This window comes from Chinchilla lanigera, unplaced genomic scaffold (genome assembly GCF_000276665.1).
Source record: "Chinchilla lanigera isolate Chin_1 unplaced genomic scaffold, ChiLan1.0 scaffold00009, whole genome shotgun sequence".
NCBI lineage: Eukaryota > Metazoa > Chordata > Mammalia > Rodentia > Chinchillidae > Chinchilla > Chinchilla lanigera.
This window is the reverse complement of record NW_004955410.1, coordinates 16,071,328-16,089,123: the sequence shown is the minus strand read 5'-3', so window position 1 is coordinate 16,089,123 and position 17,796 is coordinate 16,071,328. Positions and strand designations below refer to the sequence as shown.

Here is a 17,796-nt window from a genome sequence, read left to right as displayed (position 1 = left end):
AATATTATCTTTATTGCTAATGAAGATGCTACTGGAGAAAATGGCTCACAGCAGTGGGCCAATGAACTCACTAGTGAAGCATACTTTTGGACAGTCACAGATAGTGTTGGGCAACTCTTGGCCTTCAACTGTGTGGGACAGAGCCTGCAGCTTTGAGGTTTGCAGAACGCAGGAGCAGAAAAGGGTATGTTCACCCAGCAGGCAGGCAGACACAAAGAGAACGAAGAAGCAGCTGAGGCACAGACGCCTAGTTCCTGGTTTCTCAATTTTCAGTCAGAGAATTTATCCATCTCCCTTCTAGGAGAAAGTGTTATTTAACCTTATTTCCCTTTCTCATGGAAACAAGATATCGGGAAAGGAGGCTTGTCCTTTCCAATCCTGCTCATTTTTGTTATTTGCTCAATGTGCTTGAGTAGTAAGCTCAAAGCCAGACATCTCCTTTGCAGGAGGGCAGCAATCTGAGTGCACTGTTGTTCCCACTTTCATTAGTGCATCCTTGTATTAGGGTTCTCTCGAGGAACAGAATAGTAGCATGTAATTATACAAGGGCATTTATTACAGCAGTGTGCCGATCAGAGATGGGCATCCACGACTGTCTGTGGGATTGGGGCAGGAGAATCAAGCACTCCTCAGCCAAGATGAAAGCTGCAGAACAGGGATCGAGGATGCAGCTCTGGCCCAGAAACTTGCTGGAGAGTCGCTGGTGTAGGCCTGTTCTGTCTCTTCTCATATGCTTCACTTGTCTATCATTTTGAGTCTTAAGTCTAAAAATTTTTAGGGGTGCTTCTTTTAGGTACAAGTGGCCCTTGCATTGTTATCTACAGTCGGAGTGACATCTGGACACCCATTAATTCCTTGAATGATTTCCTTTCTGAAAGGCTGTTGCCTGCCATTATGGAATTGCTTAGTGCTATGACTTGAATGGATTCCCCAAATTCCTGTGTTCAAAAGAGTCCACAATTCAAGCTGAGTAATGAGACCTTCACATCCTCGTGAATGCATTAATGTTGTTATTAGGGAAGGGGGTTATAGAAGTGCTTGTCCTGCGAGTGGGTTCTTGACAGAAGGATGGGTTTGGCCTTGCCTTTCACATCACGTGAAGCATTTTCCACCATGCTGCAATGTAGCAACCAACTGCCAGATGTGGCTTCTCAATCTTGAATTCCAGAACATGAGCCAAATAAATTTGTCTATTATAAACTACTCAGACTTTGTTATAGCACCACAAAATGGATAGACATTTCAGCTTGGGAAGGGTAATTACCCTTCTGTTTTCGAAGGGTAATTTTCCTTTCATTCTTTCATTTGTTTCAGCTAGAAAACAGTCACATCAGATTCTTTGTTTCTGAAGCTTGAATCTGTAGGATTAGGTTAAGCTAAGAACAGAAAACCCAAAATAACAGTGGGAGAGTAAAATTTTTCTTTCTCACAAGTGTCTAGGTCAGCATTCCAGGCCAGTGCTGTCTTCCAGCTTCAGGGTTTCACTGCCTCACTACTCATGGCTTTCACCTCACTGTCCCCCTATGGGGACATACCCATCCTAGGAAACAAGAGGTAGAGATGAGGTGAAGACAAAAGCATAGGGTGCTTGTGCACTCTAAGGAAGACTCTTTGAAGCAGTCATAGACTTCCTGCTTACACCTCACTTGTTATAATTTACATACCCGAGTATCCTGGACTATGGGGAGCTGGGCAGTCTCCCATCCTCGGGGTGAGTGTGTGGTGAAGCATAAAAGACAACACACAGAAGTAAGATGGTATATGGGGGCCCCGGAAGGTCAGAGCTCTTGTGGCTGAGACCTTGACTTCTCTGAACTGGCCATTACTTATTGGGAATATCGTATCAGGGGAAGTGCAGGGACTAGCTGAGGCAAGAGGCACAACAGTGCACAGGCCTTGCGAAAATGGAACAAGGACACTCCAAGTAGTAAAGCTTTGCTTAATGAGAGAGCTGTCTATCTCTAAGGCTGGCAGTCACTGCCCTGGAATTGAGTGAGATTTAGTGCCCTTAGCTGCGGTTATTCTGCCCTCCGAGATATCAGTGTCACTGGCCACTACGATGACCACTAGCATGGACAGTTCCGCTTCTGTGTGCCAGCTGCTGGCTCCTCAGGGAAGTCACAGGCCTGGGACAGACTCTTAACATACAAAGCCAAATGACCAGTTCGAAAGCGTGCTCAGCGCCGCCTCCATGTTATCCTTTCATTAAACTAGGAGAGAGGCCGGGAAATGTAGTCTTCATTCTAGGCAGTCATGTACCACCTAACCTTTTTATTTATTATTGGGGAATGAATAGCATTGGGGGCAAACAGGCTACAGACTGTTTGCATAGGGACACAGTGGGGGCAGCTGTCTCTACCAAGCCCTCCTCAGCATGCCACTTTCTCTCGCTTTGGTCTACATGTTCTCTTTCCTTTCTTCAGCATACTAGATGCATCCAGTGCTAGACTTCCCTCATTTTCCATGAAGGAATGGCTGTTTGTCACAGGATAACTTTCCAAGTTGATACCTTTCCTTCCTTAACATGTACAGGCCAGATGCTACTTGTAGGGCTGTATATATATATATTTTTTTCTTTTCAGGCCCAGGCATGTATTGTCTAACACTCTGTTGTAGATCTTGTCTAATGAGGCCTTCCATCATCAAAGATGTCACTGGGTTTTGGTGTGAACAGAATCAAGCACTGTTCAAAAAATTTACAGCCAGTTCCACTTTTCTGAGTTAGGTAATCCTAATGGCATGCATTTTGAATGGACCTGACAGCTAATGCAGGCTTAGATCTCATTCAGCCCTGTCCTGTCTTTTATTATAATTTATTTTTCTTATTATCTTCATTTTGAGACTTAATTCTAAACATTTCTCAGGCATGTTTCTTGGGTACAAGCAGCACTGGTGCTGCTATGACTTGAGTGACATCTGGAAACTCACTGAATAATTCCTTGAGCAGTTTATTTTTGTTCCCTCTCATATTATCCAGACTGTTGAACACTTGATGTCTCTGTCCCAGCCTGTAAGGAGATGTAAATTGTGGTTCTCACCAAGGAGTCTCGGAGTACTTCGCCAGTATGGTCCATAGTTTTAATCTCTCTGGTAGAGTAAGGAAACTTCTGCTGAGAATTTACTTCTATTTTTCTTAGATTACATTTGGTCCAAGTTACCTTTTCTGCCGTAAAAGAAAGTCCTGAACATCTACCCACTCAAGGTAACAACCACTTATAGGAGTTCAGCCCCAAGCACATCGTCTTTTACCTTTGATTGGTCAGTCCTTCACCTTTACTTCCCTTTAGTATCTCATTTTTCTGCAAGGAGTGGACTTTATCTCCAAAGCCTTTCTCTAGCTTGTTATTCTTGGTTTACTTTGTTACATTCTTTTATTGCTGCTGTCATTAGACTAAAGAAGGAACAATGGGGAAAACACTCCAGATATTCCTTGATTTCCTGAACAACCCTGGTTGTTAGAGACTATTTCTAAATACAGTACTAATTGCTTTTTAAACCTTCAGCTTTAAAACATTTTAACCTGCCTTTTAGTTAGGCATTCATTATAATAAAGGCACTCATGTCTTGATTGACTTTCAAGAAAAGCTTTTCATGGGTGTCTGCAGAGCTGGAGACCTGAAAATCTAAAGCCATGGTCAGAGCCGATGTGATTTACAAATCTGGTCCATCTAGGAACACCTGGAGGGATACAGTGACTTCTGAATCTGGGGAGAGGCCATGTGATTCCAAGGTTAGTTTTAACGAACTGACTACACAGGGTGGCATTCAAAACTGAGTATCAGAACCTCAGATTTCAGTGCAGTGCAGCATATATGCTGTATAAAAAACGTGTAAGGAAAGAATTACAAAAATCATAATTTTATATCCTTTAAAAAATAACAAATTAGACAATAATTACCAGTTTTTACAATGATGGAGAAGAATGACAATAGCTGATGCAATGAGCATTTCTTTTTCTTTTTGAGATGGGGTCTTGCTATGTTGCCCAGGCTGGCTTCAAACTCTTGGGCTCAATCCACATGCTCCAACCTTCTGAGCATCTGGTCTACCACTGCATGTCTCTGCACCCAAATGCACTGAGCAATTTTGTCAACTCCAAAAGCAGTGTGTCAGATGTTACGTCTCTGATATAGCACAACAGGAACCACATAAAAGTATTTTTTCCAAAAAAAAATTTTGGAGACAGTTTCACTATGTAGTACAGGCAGTGAACTCACTGTATAGCCTAGGCTGACCCTGAACTTGTGAGCCTCCTTCCACAGCCTCCTGAGTGCTGGGATCACCAGCACCAGCACCAGCACCACCATGCCCAGCTGTGAACAAAAAATATTTTGAATCCACATTTAATGAAGCTTCTAAATCTACCAGTTTTTGCACGAAAAACTCATAAAGCAGGAACATGTTAAATGATACAAGGAAAGTACAATCATCAAAATTCAGAAAGTGAAAAATGATCATTTCCTTAACAAATCTGTGGCATTTAAAACATAAGGGCACATGAATTGCTGTAGATTATGAGATCTTTAAGGATCACAACAAACAAATGCAATTTACAGATCTCACCTAGAACCTAATTCAACCAACTATAAAAAGGTATTCTGAAAGTCTTTTCGTTTTGAAAATCTTTTTCCTGACTTACTCTATGTATCCAGATTAGTCTTTGGAGTAAGCAGTGCACACTGTTTCTTTAGCCTAAACACTTCAGTATGTATTTCCTAAAAACAAGGATATTCTCATACATAACCAGAGTATGATACCAATATCATAATATTTCCTACAAACCTATTCAAATTTTGTCAGCTCTTCCACTTTGTTTTTTTTTTTCAGGGCTGAGAGTCAAACCCAAGGTTTTGGGAGTGCCAGGAAAATGCTCTACCATGTAGTTAGAACCTCAGCCTCATCTGCTAATGCCTGTTAGAGCAGAAGGAAAACACTTTTCCCATGGTCTAGCATCCAACCTATCCATCATGCTTTGTCCAGCCCTCTTTAATCTGGAATAGATTCCAGTCTTCATTTTTTATGACCTTCACATTTTTGAAGAGTGAAGGCAAATTATTTTGTAGACTGCCCCTCAACTTGGGTTGGACTGCTATTTCTTCATTATACCCAGGTCATACATTGTTGGTAGAAATCTATGAAAGAGATGAATTGTCTTCACAAACAATATTTGCCCGATCGTGGTAATTGTAAAAAGAGATTTTTGAGACAACTGGGGAACACTGAAAACACATGATACTAGAAGTTACTGTTAATTTTGTTGTTTTGGTTTTTTTTTTTGGTCTTTTTGAGACAGGATCTGATTCTGCAGTTCAGGCTAGCCTCTAACTCACTTACGTAGTCCAGGCTGGCCTTGAACTTGCAATGATCCTCCTGCCTCAGCCTCCCAAGTGTGTTACTGTTAATTTTGTTAGGTGTGACTGAATATTGTGGTTACGTTTATAGGAATGGCACTTGTTAGTGAAATACAGACTGCAGGGAAGTGGCATTTATTACCTTTATGTCCATTTCTAGAATACTTGATAACACTAGGGAGAAAGCAGTAATGAAAATATAACCAGTTTCTTTTATTTATTTACTTTTTAACATGTTTTTTTGAGACAGGGTCTCATTATGCAGTTCAGGTTGGCCTCAAACTCACTACGTAGCCCAGATTGGTCTTGAACTCTGCAATCTTCCTGCTTCAGCATTCTGAGTATTGGGATTACAGGTCTGCACCACTGTGCCCATGGCTGGTTCTTGATTATAGGAAAATAGTATTCAGTCTTTGCACAATCCAGATCTTTGATCATTTTCCTTTTCTTTTGTGGGTCTTTACACAAATTTTACTCACTCACGACTAATCCTTTGCTGATACTCAAATTTAAACTGTTCTTCTGTGTCTGTCTCAGAAAACCATGAAGTCACTTCTTCACTTTCTTCTAGTTTTTCAAGGACTCTTGCAGTAGCAAGTGGTTCAAAATACTGCTTTGTTTCAAAGCACACAATTTAGATGTGTCTTCACTGATGATGGGAACATGTTCATTATGTTCCTGAGATGTCAGGTCACTTTCACTGTCAGAAAGTGTGCACAAGAGAGTGTCATTTTCATAGGTTGGAAAATAATACCTGGAAATAAAGCACAGACACACTGAATAGCCAAACTAATGAACTGTCCAGAACATTCGTAAGCAGCTGAGTGGACATAATTCTATAATTTTGTTAGGTTTCCTTACCTGAGGAGTTTGGAGTTTTGTGAAAGTTGTATTGGAGACAACCTCTGAGTTATTTTCACTGTGACCTTTACTATCTGATACCAGCCTCACGGGAGCTAGCCTTGTTAGATGACCACTCAGCCTCTGCTTAGTATCTTCCAAGATAAGAAACTCACTTATCTTTAAAGGCTGCCTACTGCAATTCTGGGGAGCTCTAGGTGTTAGATAACATCTCCTTCATATGAAGCTAAATATGGCATCCCTTCCATTTTTTACTCAGAAGTCCTAGTTCTTTCCTCTAAGTGAACGAAGTTCCAAACAGTTATTTTTTCAAACACAAATTCTTCTAATACTTGAAGAAAACAAATGGTTTCCCTTTGGGTTTTGTTTCATAACCCATTAACCATTATCGGTTACTTCACCTCTTATCGCTGAAAGAACAATTTAGGAACAGTTAAACCCAATTTAGGTACCAGTTCAACCCAGGTATCTTGGCTTTCACGTCTGAGGAGACTTGGTTCTGAAGGAGGAGAACTAGAGTTTCTGGCTAGAGTTCTGGGTGGCCTGGTTTAATATTCTCTGAGAATAGAGGAGTCTCTGGACAGCTAGAACTGCATAGCCTCTCAGCGGTTCCTTCAGCTGAGGTTATCATGAATGATGTGAAGCTGGGTGGGGCGGTGCACACTAGTAATCCAAGCATGCCTGGAGGCTGAGGCAGAAGGGTCATAAATTTGAGCCCAGTGACTTAGTAAGACTCTGATTCAAAATAATAAAGAAGGGTCAGGATATAGTTCAGTGTAAAGGTCCCGAGTTCCATACACAGTACAGCACAAAAATAAAAGTGACAGGAGAACCAACCCAAAAGGGCAAGACTGGCAAAAGACACATGGAAGTCTGACAACACCTCAACAAGTACCTACAAGATGCCAACTGTTTCAATGTTTCTGAAGTACCAAGATGTAAAATATGTATCAACAGCTCTAGCAATATGCCAATCTTTACCTAGGAATTTTAAAGAGTCTGTCTAAATTATCAGATTAAGTACACAAAAGATGTACCCACATGGATATTCATTGTATTACTATTTATAATAGAAAAACATAAAAAACCCAATATCAACAAATTAGGTTATATCCATAAACTGGGATATCTGGTAAACCTTCAAAATGATTCAACAATTGGGTGCACACTTGTAATCCCAGCTTTTTGGGAGTCTGAGGCAGAATGTGAGGTTAGTCTGGGCAACTCAGTTAAATCAGTAAGTAAATGAAGGGCCGGGAACACAGTTCAATGGTACAGTAGTTAATGAGCATATGCGAGGCTTTGGGTTTAGTCTCCAGTTATCTCCCCCTCCCCAAGATGTAACAGACGAGTATCAGACAGGCTTGTAGTATGGATGGCATAAAAGGGAAAGGGAGGCTGATTGCTTTCTGCCTGCCCTGCCATGGACTATTTCTCCTCTGCCATGTCCTTCCACCATGCTGCCCTGCCTTGGAGTCAGCTGACTATGGAATGAAACCTCTACAAACTGTGAGCTACAGTAGGCTTTTCTTTCTTTAATTTGTGGGTTTTGGGCACTGTGTCTCAGCAACCAGAAAAGTAGCTAAAATAGTTGGTTTCACTTGTAAGAGGTTATTATTTTGAAAATAAGGTTTTAAAAGCTTTGCTTTTAAAGAGATTTTTGAAAAAGGAAAAAAAAGAGACAGCATAGACATTTATATCCAGTTCAGTGATACTTACTCCAGTTGATCCCATATCTTCCTTTCAGGAAGTAGCGAAGTGTGTTTACTTTCTTCCATGTGAGTCCTTAAATCTGCTTTGGAATTGAACCTCACACAGCAGCCATAACATCTACATTGGTGAACCTGCCTTCGAATGAAATTGACCAGTTTTACTTGTTGATAGAAATTTAATCCTGAAAATGACAGTATACAGATTCATTAGACAAGTGGTTAAGATAAACATCACCTTTAAGAAATTATAATAGCACTTGCCTATAATCCCAGCTATTGGGGAGACTAAATGTGGACAATCATGAGTTTGAGACCAGCTGGAGCAACTTAGAGCCCTTCTCAAAATAAAAACAGAAAGGGCTGGAAGCCTGGCATGGTGTGCACAACTGTAATCCCAGCACTCTTGCAGGGTGAGGCTGGAGGACAGCAAGTCTGAGCCTAGCCTGGGCAATTTAGCAACTTAGGGAGACTCTGTCTCAAAATAATAAATTTGGAAACACAATGTCTGAAAATCTAGCTCAGTGTAAAGGTCTTGGGTTCAATTCCCAATACCAACCAAAAACCCTAGGGATGTAGTTCAACAGTAGAGTATTTGTGTAGCATGTGTGAGGCCCTTGTGTTTATCTGTAGATTAAATATGGTTTAAGATGTGTTTCAGTATCAACTCAACAAGGAGTGGGTGGTTAAGCTTGACTGTGGCAACTTGATTGGCTTGCGATCTTCTCAGGGAATTGGTGGAATACAATTCTGGGGCTGTCTGGGTGGGACATGAAGGCGTGACCTTGGGTGCTATACCTTGTCCCTCACCTCTTCCTCTTTAGTACTGTGCTCGTGCTCTAGGGCTCAGCTGCCTTGAACTAAGCATCTTCGCTCCACCTCATCCTTCCACATGTTGCATGACCTTGGAATCAGCTGAGTGTGGACTGAATCCCCTTAAAACGGAGCCAAACTGAACCTCTCCTTGAAGTTGTGGGCATTTTGTCCAACAACGGAAAAGCTGATACATATTAATATACGTACTGTTAAAAACCCTATCAGATAATTAGCATTATCATATTCACATTAGATATGTGGAAACTGTCCAAGTTTTATAGCTAGTAAGTGGGAGAGCCAGGAACGGGCATCAGGTGTTGGTTCTAGAGCCCATATTCTTGACAACTAGGCTAATTACATCACAGTATATACACACACGTCTGTCATAGCAGCAAAGCAAATCAATGTATCCAAGATGCTAACAAAGCAGTGACTGACCTGAAATGAGAGAAGTAAGCTTTTAAAGAATGATTATCTTAGATCTGTTAGGAAACCAGTACTTTATCTCTCAAGGTCCCTGACTGTTCCATGGTACCGATGCTGAGAATGGGCACATCTAAAATAAATAATGTCCGTTATATTGACAAGCAGTGTAGGTGTTTTATAAACTATGTTTTTGTTTTTTGTTTTTCTTGATACAGGGTCTTCCTGTACAGTTCAGTCTGTCCCTGAACTCATTATGTAGCCCAGGCTGGCCTAGAACTTGTAGTAATCCCCCTGCCTCAGCCTCCCAGTGCTCGGATTACAGGCATGCACCACCAGGCCCAGCGCCTATGTATTTTTGTGACCTTAGGCCCAATGTCATATTAGGCTGTAAGTGTTGGGGAGAAATATGAACTCAAGTGTGCCTGAAAAAGAACCTATTCTATGTTAACCTCCTCCACTTTATGAAAGACACTAACACAGCTTGTATTTCATTTAAAGTACTCATGTACGTACAGAGGTGGAACAGAGGACTATGTAAAAAAAGTACTTGAATATATCTGTTCAAATGGTTAAGAACCACTGCTCCAGAGAGTTCTGTGAAGACCATCTGTGCAGAGACACAGTTTGGCGGTGTCCGCTCTAATCACAGCTATCGAACACAGGCGTCATTTACAGAACAGTTGATAGAAAAATGCCGCATCATGGAAACAACTTCCGAATCAAACATACCAAGTTCTGATTTTATTTTGGGGAGATCAAATTCATGTGCATCCTAAAAAAAAAGGAATGAATACATTTGTAAGCATATGAATTATTTAATCTTGCAGGCTGAAGTTCTAAACAGCTTGTTCACAGGAATTTAAGTACTTGCGAATCTGAGTCTGAGTTCATCATTTCCTGCTTTTTAAGTCTTCTAACTACTTCCTTGCACACTCAACTGCTTTTTAACACAGTTCAAACAAGTGATGCCAATCACGTAAGATTTTTTTTTTTGAGTTCGGGAATCGAACTCACCATCTTGTGCTTGCCAGGCAAGTGTTGTGCCGCTGAGCAGCTTACAGTTATAGCTTTTACAGTTTACTGTATTTGAACTACGCAGTCTGATAGAGGCGCGCAGGGAAGATGGAGCTTTGCTGTGCTGCACGGCTGGACTGGAGTTACGGACATTGGTTCTTTGCTCCACAGTACAGACGTAATTTTATACCTTCTGATTTTCATTTTATGCTGCCAAACACACTGCTTAAACTTCAGTTTCTCTTCATAAACCACACTTGTTTTCAATTTTCACAATGCACAGATTTACTTTAGTCTGTTCTCTTCCTTCAACTATCTGTGTAACTGTTTTCACTTACAATCTCACAGAAAATAAAGACCACCAGAGAACACTATGAAGGTATTTCTACAGCACTGCCCTGTGCAGGATCGTCAGGAATTCGTAACAGTCTTGTATTATCACGGAAAGTGACTGATGAGAGGTTAAACACACCTATCAGACACACCAGAAGGGTAATTCCTACACAGCTTCTGGTACTAACGTTCTTCTCAGTTCAGAGACATTAGGATATTATGAATTTACTTTGAACACAGAACACTGAAACTATACACATATGTTAGTGGTAACTGTTTCAGAGAAACAGCTTCTCTGCTTCCCTAAGAGCAAATGTCTCTGAATGGAGAGGAGTGAAGGTGGGTGACAGAGCACAGCCCAGCCCCCTGCTAACAGAAGGAGTTGCGGGAAGGAGAGGGTGGAGGTCAGGATGATCCAGAAATACTTTTCTATTATACTCACCCCTCGGCCCCCACACTGCAACACTGGCAGAGGTTACTAGTGCTGGCCTTCCCCACCCCCAGCATATAGCTGCGGACCAGAGGTATGGGGCGGTGCATGTCTCAAGCACACTGGGGTGAATAAAGGTTCAAAGCTAGGAGCTTTGAGCTTCACTGTGACACAGAGAGGGCACCAGAGAAAGCGGACTGAGAATGCCTTTAAATTTCTTTTGTCCATATGCTGCTACTTAAAGAGGCTGTAGAAACACACCTTAGACACCGTCCATCCTCCACCCTCCTCAGTTCCCAGGGTCTTCATAAATGGCAACACATTCACTTCCTGTTCTAGTTATCAGTACAACGAGCACTGGAAAAGACTCAGACTTGTCAGATCTGGGCACTATCACCCGTGGCTACAGATCTGAACTTCTGAACTAGAACAACCTTATAAGCATCTCAAAGGCATCAGTGGTCACGTAATCCCACACTACCAGTTCACCCGGTCAATCATGCTGTTTACACTGCTCTCCTCTCTGGTCCTCCTTGACAGACATGGCCTGTCTCTTCTTCCCCGCCTAATGCACTCTTTGCAATGAGATCACAAGTGACAAAGAAAGTATAACCAAAGGAGGGTGCAATGCTTATCAGCTTTCCCCTGCCAGAATAAAATGAAATGAAAACGACTATAAGTATCTCACCTCCATGTGAACATATAGTTTCTCAATTGTTTCTGCTTGCTTTTCACAAAACAGACAGACAGCAGAGGCAGGGTGTTCTTCCCAATCAGACCAGTCACTGGGTTAAAACAGAAAACAGGGAGATCCTTTTCATTAAGACAGCGTACCACACAGTGACTCGGTATTCCTTTCTCCGCCCTAGGAAACACTGCTGAGCTCTCTCAAGTGTCTGATATTCTGGTAAAGACTGTCATGTCATATTATGACTTCCTGCTGCAACTTTTGAAATTCAAAGCAGCACAATGAAATTAACATAAATAGTAAACAGGTGCTGCTCCATTTTCTCATGTTTGTCATCCTTCTGAGCTGCTATTTCATTATTGAATCAGTGCTTCCTGAGACAACTAGGTTTATCTGTAAAGGAGACAAATCAAGACATGTGATACTTTGTCATCAGCCACAACCAGTGAGTATGCATCGTGTGAGGTGCAAGGCTGGGAGTGTGTTCCTGCACGATGACTAGGATGTTCAGAAGCAAACCGTGTATCTCTCACGAGGGAACTATTGATCATTTTACACAGGGCAAGTGTTAAATCTGCTGGTAAACAGAGAAAACAAGCACATAGGCCCGCCTTTACCATTTCCCTGATTTCCAACTTCTTGTCATTCCCAAACCAGGAAAAGTTCCAGTAGGGTAGAGGTGTAGAGACAAGGGACCACCTGCTCAAATCTAATCAGGGGCACTTTTGCATGGCAAGTTCAGACATCACCACTGCCATGCCTCTGAAGATCAACCCAACTCAATCTACATCGGAGCTTCGATGTCAGAAACAGCGAACCCCTTTCCTCGGCTGTTCCTCCAGGAGGAAGTCACCAGCCCACCCATTCCAGGTCCTGGCCATCACTGTGTGCAAACTGTTGTGTCCTTACTAGTATTTCCTCATGGGAAATAATGTTTTTAATTCCAGTCTAGAGGATTCCTTGTGTGAATCTTTCCGTGCCAAGGAAATTTAGCAAATGTGAACTTCAACTTTGGACTTTACTTCACTATTCAAGTAATATAAACCCCAAATCCTAGTCGAGAAAAAAAGCTGAACAGCTATCAATAAAAAGGAGAATGACTGATAGGGAATCCTCTCAGGTTGCAAAGACTATTTCTCAAGCTTATAATTTTAAGCAAAGAAGCTGTGAATGTTTTAAGTTAGTCATCAGTGAGCTAAAGAAAGACCAAGACTAAATTCATTTCTGTTATATTCTCTACTCCAATGAGAGTGCAAAGATCACATCATTTCAAGTTTCAGGGACCACTGAAAAGGTAGAGCATTTAAAGTATATTTTTTCTCAATTATGTATTATTGGCGTGTTCATTTAATAGCTTCAGGGTAGTTGGAGTAACAGTATCACTAATGGTTTTTATGTGAAAATTATTTTGAATTCTATTTCTTGCCCTGTTACTTGAAAAGGACGTATGGCTCAATGAGATTTTATTTTCTCTTTCCAATGAGTTTAGATTGAACTAATTTCCTTTCTATTATTGAAGATTTGTAATTAGCAGCAGTAACAAATCTTACTCTTCCTGATGGTCGAGCAACTCCTGATCATCTTCCAATTGAACTTCTTCCCATGATTTTCCAAGTTCCTTGATAGGAAGAACAGAAGGGTTAGAGAGATTGAGAAGAGGGGATGCGAGAAAGAAGACACAAAATTTAAAATCAAACCAAACCAACCATAACAAACCCCTCTCAAATGGTTTTGAAATAATGCAAGTAAGATATACTGAAAAGTGTACCTTACTGTTAAGGACAGACATATCTTAAGATGTTTTTAGTATGATTTTCTTTTTGAGAAGGCAACAGTATCCTTTCAATCAAGTTCTTTTCTCTGAAATTTAAATCAGTGTTTCACAAAACTGGACATATATGAAATCTTTTGTGCATCTTTAAAAAAAACCTACGAGTATCTCCTTACAGAAGATCCCTGAAACAACTGCCTGAACAGACTGCTTTTACCCCTGTTGTCCTACTGTCTTATTTCCTAGGCAGCAGTCACAGTGACCTTCCTACAGGACACTTCACTGTAAGCAGAAACCCTCTCAGGGCTTCCCTTTGCACTTCGAACAAAGCTGAGTCCTCCAAGGCTTGTAAGACTTCCATGCCCTTTCCTGGCTCACTCCACTCTGATTTCCCACTACTTTTTCTCTTCCTTTAATTTATTCCATCCAAATTTCTTTTTGCTGTACCCTGAACATGTCATGCTCACTTCCACCTAGCTACTTTCACATCTGCGGTATCCTCTGCCTAACACCTGGCTCTCCCATGCATGTGCATCTGCTCAGACATTCGGGTCTCTGCTTAGCTTTTCTCTCAATACCTTGTCTAAACCAACCTCCTCTTCCAAGTTAGTTTCTATTCCTCTAACTTGTCTCACTGTTCTACAAATCACTGACCATTGTGTATATTGATTTTCTTCTTTGCTATTCATCTCCGCTGCTAGGATGTCCAGCCTTTGTTATATGGCTTTTGCTCATGTTTATGTTTTCAGAGTCTGGTACACAGTGGGGACTAGAACATATTTTTTTGAGTTAAATGGTAACTACAAAAAAAATCTAAAAACTTAAGGTCAGAGCAGATCTTAAACCAAAAGGAGTTTATAAGGCTATTAAATGATGTCAGTAAGATACACATTACTGAGAGTGAGAAGGTACTCAAATATTTTTGCAAATCCCTTTTATCCCTTACAGTTAGTAGAAAAGACCCAAAGTTTTGGACTGTGTCTGGCAAACTGTCAAAATTTCAGCAAAGATTATGGAATGATGAAGAAGAAAGATTTCTTATGGCCAAATCATTTCTCTTTTAAGCTGTTCATTCATCTTCTTTTGTCCTATCCTATCTCTCTACCCAATCTTCCAAAGATGCTATGCATAAGCTGATAGTGTACCAAAGAGAGATCCAGGAACATTAATGGTTATCTTTTCAAGAAGTGACAGGGTCAAGCCAGCCCAAGCTGCTATAAGCACAGCCATTCTTATTATTCAACAGCCCTCATTTAGAAAAACACAGCCCAAATTTGGTCCATTACGGACATTATTCTCAATTAATTTGGCTAAAAACAAAGAACTATGAGTGTCATTATGATTCAGAGGGAAAAAGAAAATCTATCATTCATGAACTTAATGAGAGGTGTTGAAGCTGTCATTATCCATCAGCTAAGTGATGCATAAACTCAGCCACGCAGACATCTATCATAATGGGATTAGAGATACTTAAACTCTATAATATACTTCCCAGAGTTGTCATGGAGTGTTTCAGTCTCATTACAGGACATCAAGAATGGCTTCAGCATTGTTGAGAGTATCTGTGAGAGTTTTTGGCAATGATTTAAATCTCTGATGTCTTACTTGGTCTCTCTGGATTAAGACTTATGGCCATGCTTTTCTTGCCATATACATGATTCAAGCTGGATCATCTGTGATATCACCATTCTGAATGATGAAGGCAAATGATGCTTATCAACAAATGTTTTGAGCCAAAAGGAACAACAAAAAAATTTTTCATTGTCAAACTTCCAAACTGAAAGCATAATTCTGCAACTTCCTCAGTGTCCCTTGTAACATGTAGAAATGTATTTCAGTGATATATATTTAATGAATTATCAAACTTTGGAGGAATACAGAATTCTATGTACATTAGTACATTAGGAAGTAAGCAATTTGCATGTGACAGTGGGCTATACTTTTCTGAAGTGCTCCCTTTAGTATACTTAAATATATGATTTATTACAGGAATAAGTCCCAAAGAGGAAAAAAAAGCCAAAAACTTGAAACCAAAGCATATAACTTTCTAATTAAGATGCTCTGCTATTAATGAATCATGTCAGGAAAGCAAAGAATGTAAGAAAAACGAAGTTTGGAAAGCATGTCAGTAACGATGTTCCAAACACCCCCTCAAACCCCTGTACCAGATGGTTTATGAGCAATGAGAGGGTGGAAAAAAAACACATGGGAAAACAAAAGATCCCTTCACCCAGACCCCCTTTACTCTAATAAACATTTCTATGTGCTCACACAACAGACTCATCAGAAATGCAGAGAAGCATTTTAAATGCAAACAAATCTGAGTGAATTAATTTAAAAACCTATGATAAACAGGAGCCTACATCTGTTTTAAGTGGTTTTATATATGTTAAAACTAAAAAAATTTAAATCAAATGATAATGGTATGGCAAAAATAATTCCATATAGAAAAAACTTTGGGCTTGAAACATAAGCATCCTGGGAATATGCAGCAGAAGCCCCTGATGTTCAGCAGTAGGCAGGGGTATCTGACTGGCACCTTCCCTAACCACACCACTAGCCACTGAACCCTTTTGCGTTTGTGGAAAACAAAGCAAGAGCCGGACGCAGACAATCCAGACTATGAAAAGGACCTTAACTGTATTTCCAAGTCTGTTGAGAAACTGATATGAATTACTAGACATGGAAATTATCTCACCAAAGAAAAAAAGGAACCTGTCACTTTGCTGAGCTCCAAGGGAGCAGACGCAGCCTTTGTGCGCTGCCCCCCTCATTTGGATGACCATGGAGTGCACCTGGCCAGCACATTCTGGACGCTCCCATCACTGTGCTGGACTCCATCATGTTTGCAATGAGGTGAGGAATTCTCCGTGTGGATAACTCAACTACCATGTATATATGCTGCACGGGGAGGCAAATACTGACTGCACACACCACTATCAGGGGTGCACACAACCAGGGCTCCACATCTCTCTCCCATTGCAACCTCTGAACTCTTGGGGAGAGGTGATCAAATCACGTACAATATGTGCAATATTTTTCTTTCTGTTTTGCATCTGGCCCTGGAAGGCACATAAATGTGTGCAGAATGTACAAAGCCAGTGAAGTGGATGTACAAACACTGACTACAAACACAATTCTGTCTTTTCCCCACACTCATGCACAAGCAGCAGCCTTGTCCCTCAGATGAAAAAGCCTTGAGAGTCCCTCATTCTCTTCTTAAGTAAAATTTTAGAGGAATTTATTCTTCATAATAATGATTTTTCATTCTTCATAGTAAATATTCTTTGTTAATGGGGTCCAAAGTAAAACTAAAATGATGCTGAGAAACTGGTGGCCCTTATTTTTCCTTATCCATTACTACTACTTGGAAGAGTCTTTTAGACATACATTCTATTCTCATCATACCTTTTTTACCATAATATTCTTTTGTGTGTATGTACACATGATACTGGGGACTGTAATACACTGAGCTACATTCCCAGCCCTTTAACATTTTTTTTTGTTGGTTTGTTTTTTTTAATTTATTTTTTATAATTTTTTATTTTAAAGAGTAAAAGAAGGATAGCATAGTAATAGTGGGGGCTTACCAAATTACAGACAAAGTGGTAGGAAATTATCAATGGTTATTGTTTTACATACTGTTACCTGCAAGATAGTTTCTCAGGAAAATAAATAGACAAATAGTAGTTACAGACAAAAGGGGTAAGAGATTATCAATAGTTGTACTATACTTTGGTATCTTCAAAGTGGCTTCTAAAGAAAATAAATACACCTATACATGAGTGACCTATTGAATAATCATTAACTATTCTCAATGGTTGTTGTAGGAAACATATAATAATAAACATACATCCATTCACAAAATAGGATAGGAACAATACAAACATTACAAAGTTATGGATAGATTAGTAGGAAAATATCAATGGCTGCTGTAATACATGGTGGTACCTTCAAAGTGGTTTCTTTGAAGACAGAGATACACAAGAAGGATCTAACAAGTAGTTACAGCCTAAGGGTTGTCAAAAATAGCATATTACCTCCTCACCAGTGACTCCTTTCACTGAGGTGTGATGGCTGGAAGAAGGCCAGGATTGAAAAGAAGGACTGAGCAACTTGCACCTGTGTCTAGCAACAGGCTGTTTTCTTGTTCCTCCATAGTCATGATTACCTGGGGCTCCTCCATGGAGATGACAGTCTGACCAGAGGGAGAAGGCAGAGCATGCCCTGGGCCCCCTCATTCCTGTTGGACTAACTGGTAGCATGGGTCTGAGCTCTGGCGCCTCCGCTTCAGAGGGCAGACCGATCTCCAGTGGTCACCTTTGCATTCAGGGCATGGCCCAGGGGCCTTCTTAGTGTAGTTCCTCTTGAGGTGGCCTGGCTTTTAACAGTGGTAG

General features: G+C 40.6%; 1 protein-coding gene across 5 annotated transcripts in view; it reads right to left on the bottom strand.

Annotated features, from left to right (window-relative positions):
* Positions 1-5,641: 5,641 nt before the first annotated feature.
* The window catches only part of Znf277 (zinc finger protein 277), a 111,959-nt gene continuing 99,804 nt past the window's right edge, over positions 5,642-17,796 (bottom strand). For 4 of the 5 annotated variants that reach the window (XM_005377316.2, XM_005377317.2, XM_005377318.2 and 1 more), the window contains 5 exons: positions 13,179-13,246; positions 11,629-11,725; positions 9,893-9,935; positions 7,932-8,106; positions 5,642-6,105 (listed from right to left, as the gene is read on the bottom strand). In XM_005377316.2, coding sequence (XP_005377373.1) covers positions 5,919-6,105; positions 7,932-8,106; positions 9,893-9,935; positions 11,629-11,725; positions 13,179-13,246 — 570 coding nt within the window. In that variant the 3' untranslated portion in view covers positions 5,642-5,918. The remainder of the gene's footprint in view (positions 6,106-7,931; positions 8,107-9,892; positions 9,936-11,628; positions 11,726-13,178; positions 13,247-17,796) is intronic. The other variant, XM_013510634.1, reaches the window with a different exon arrangement.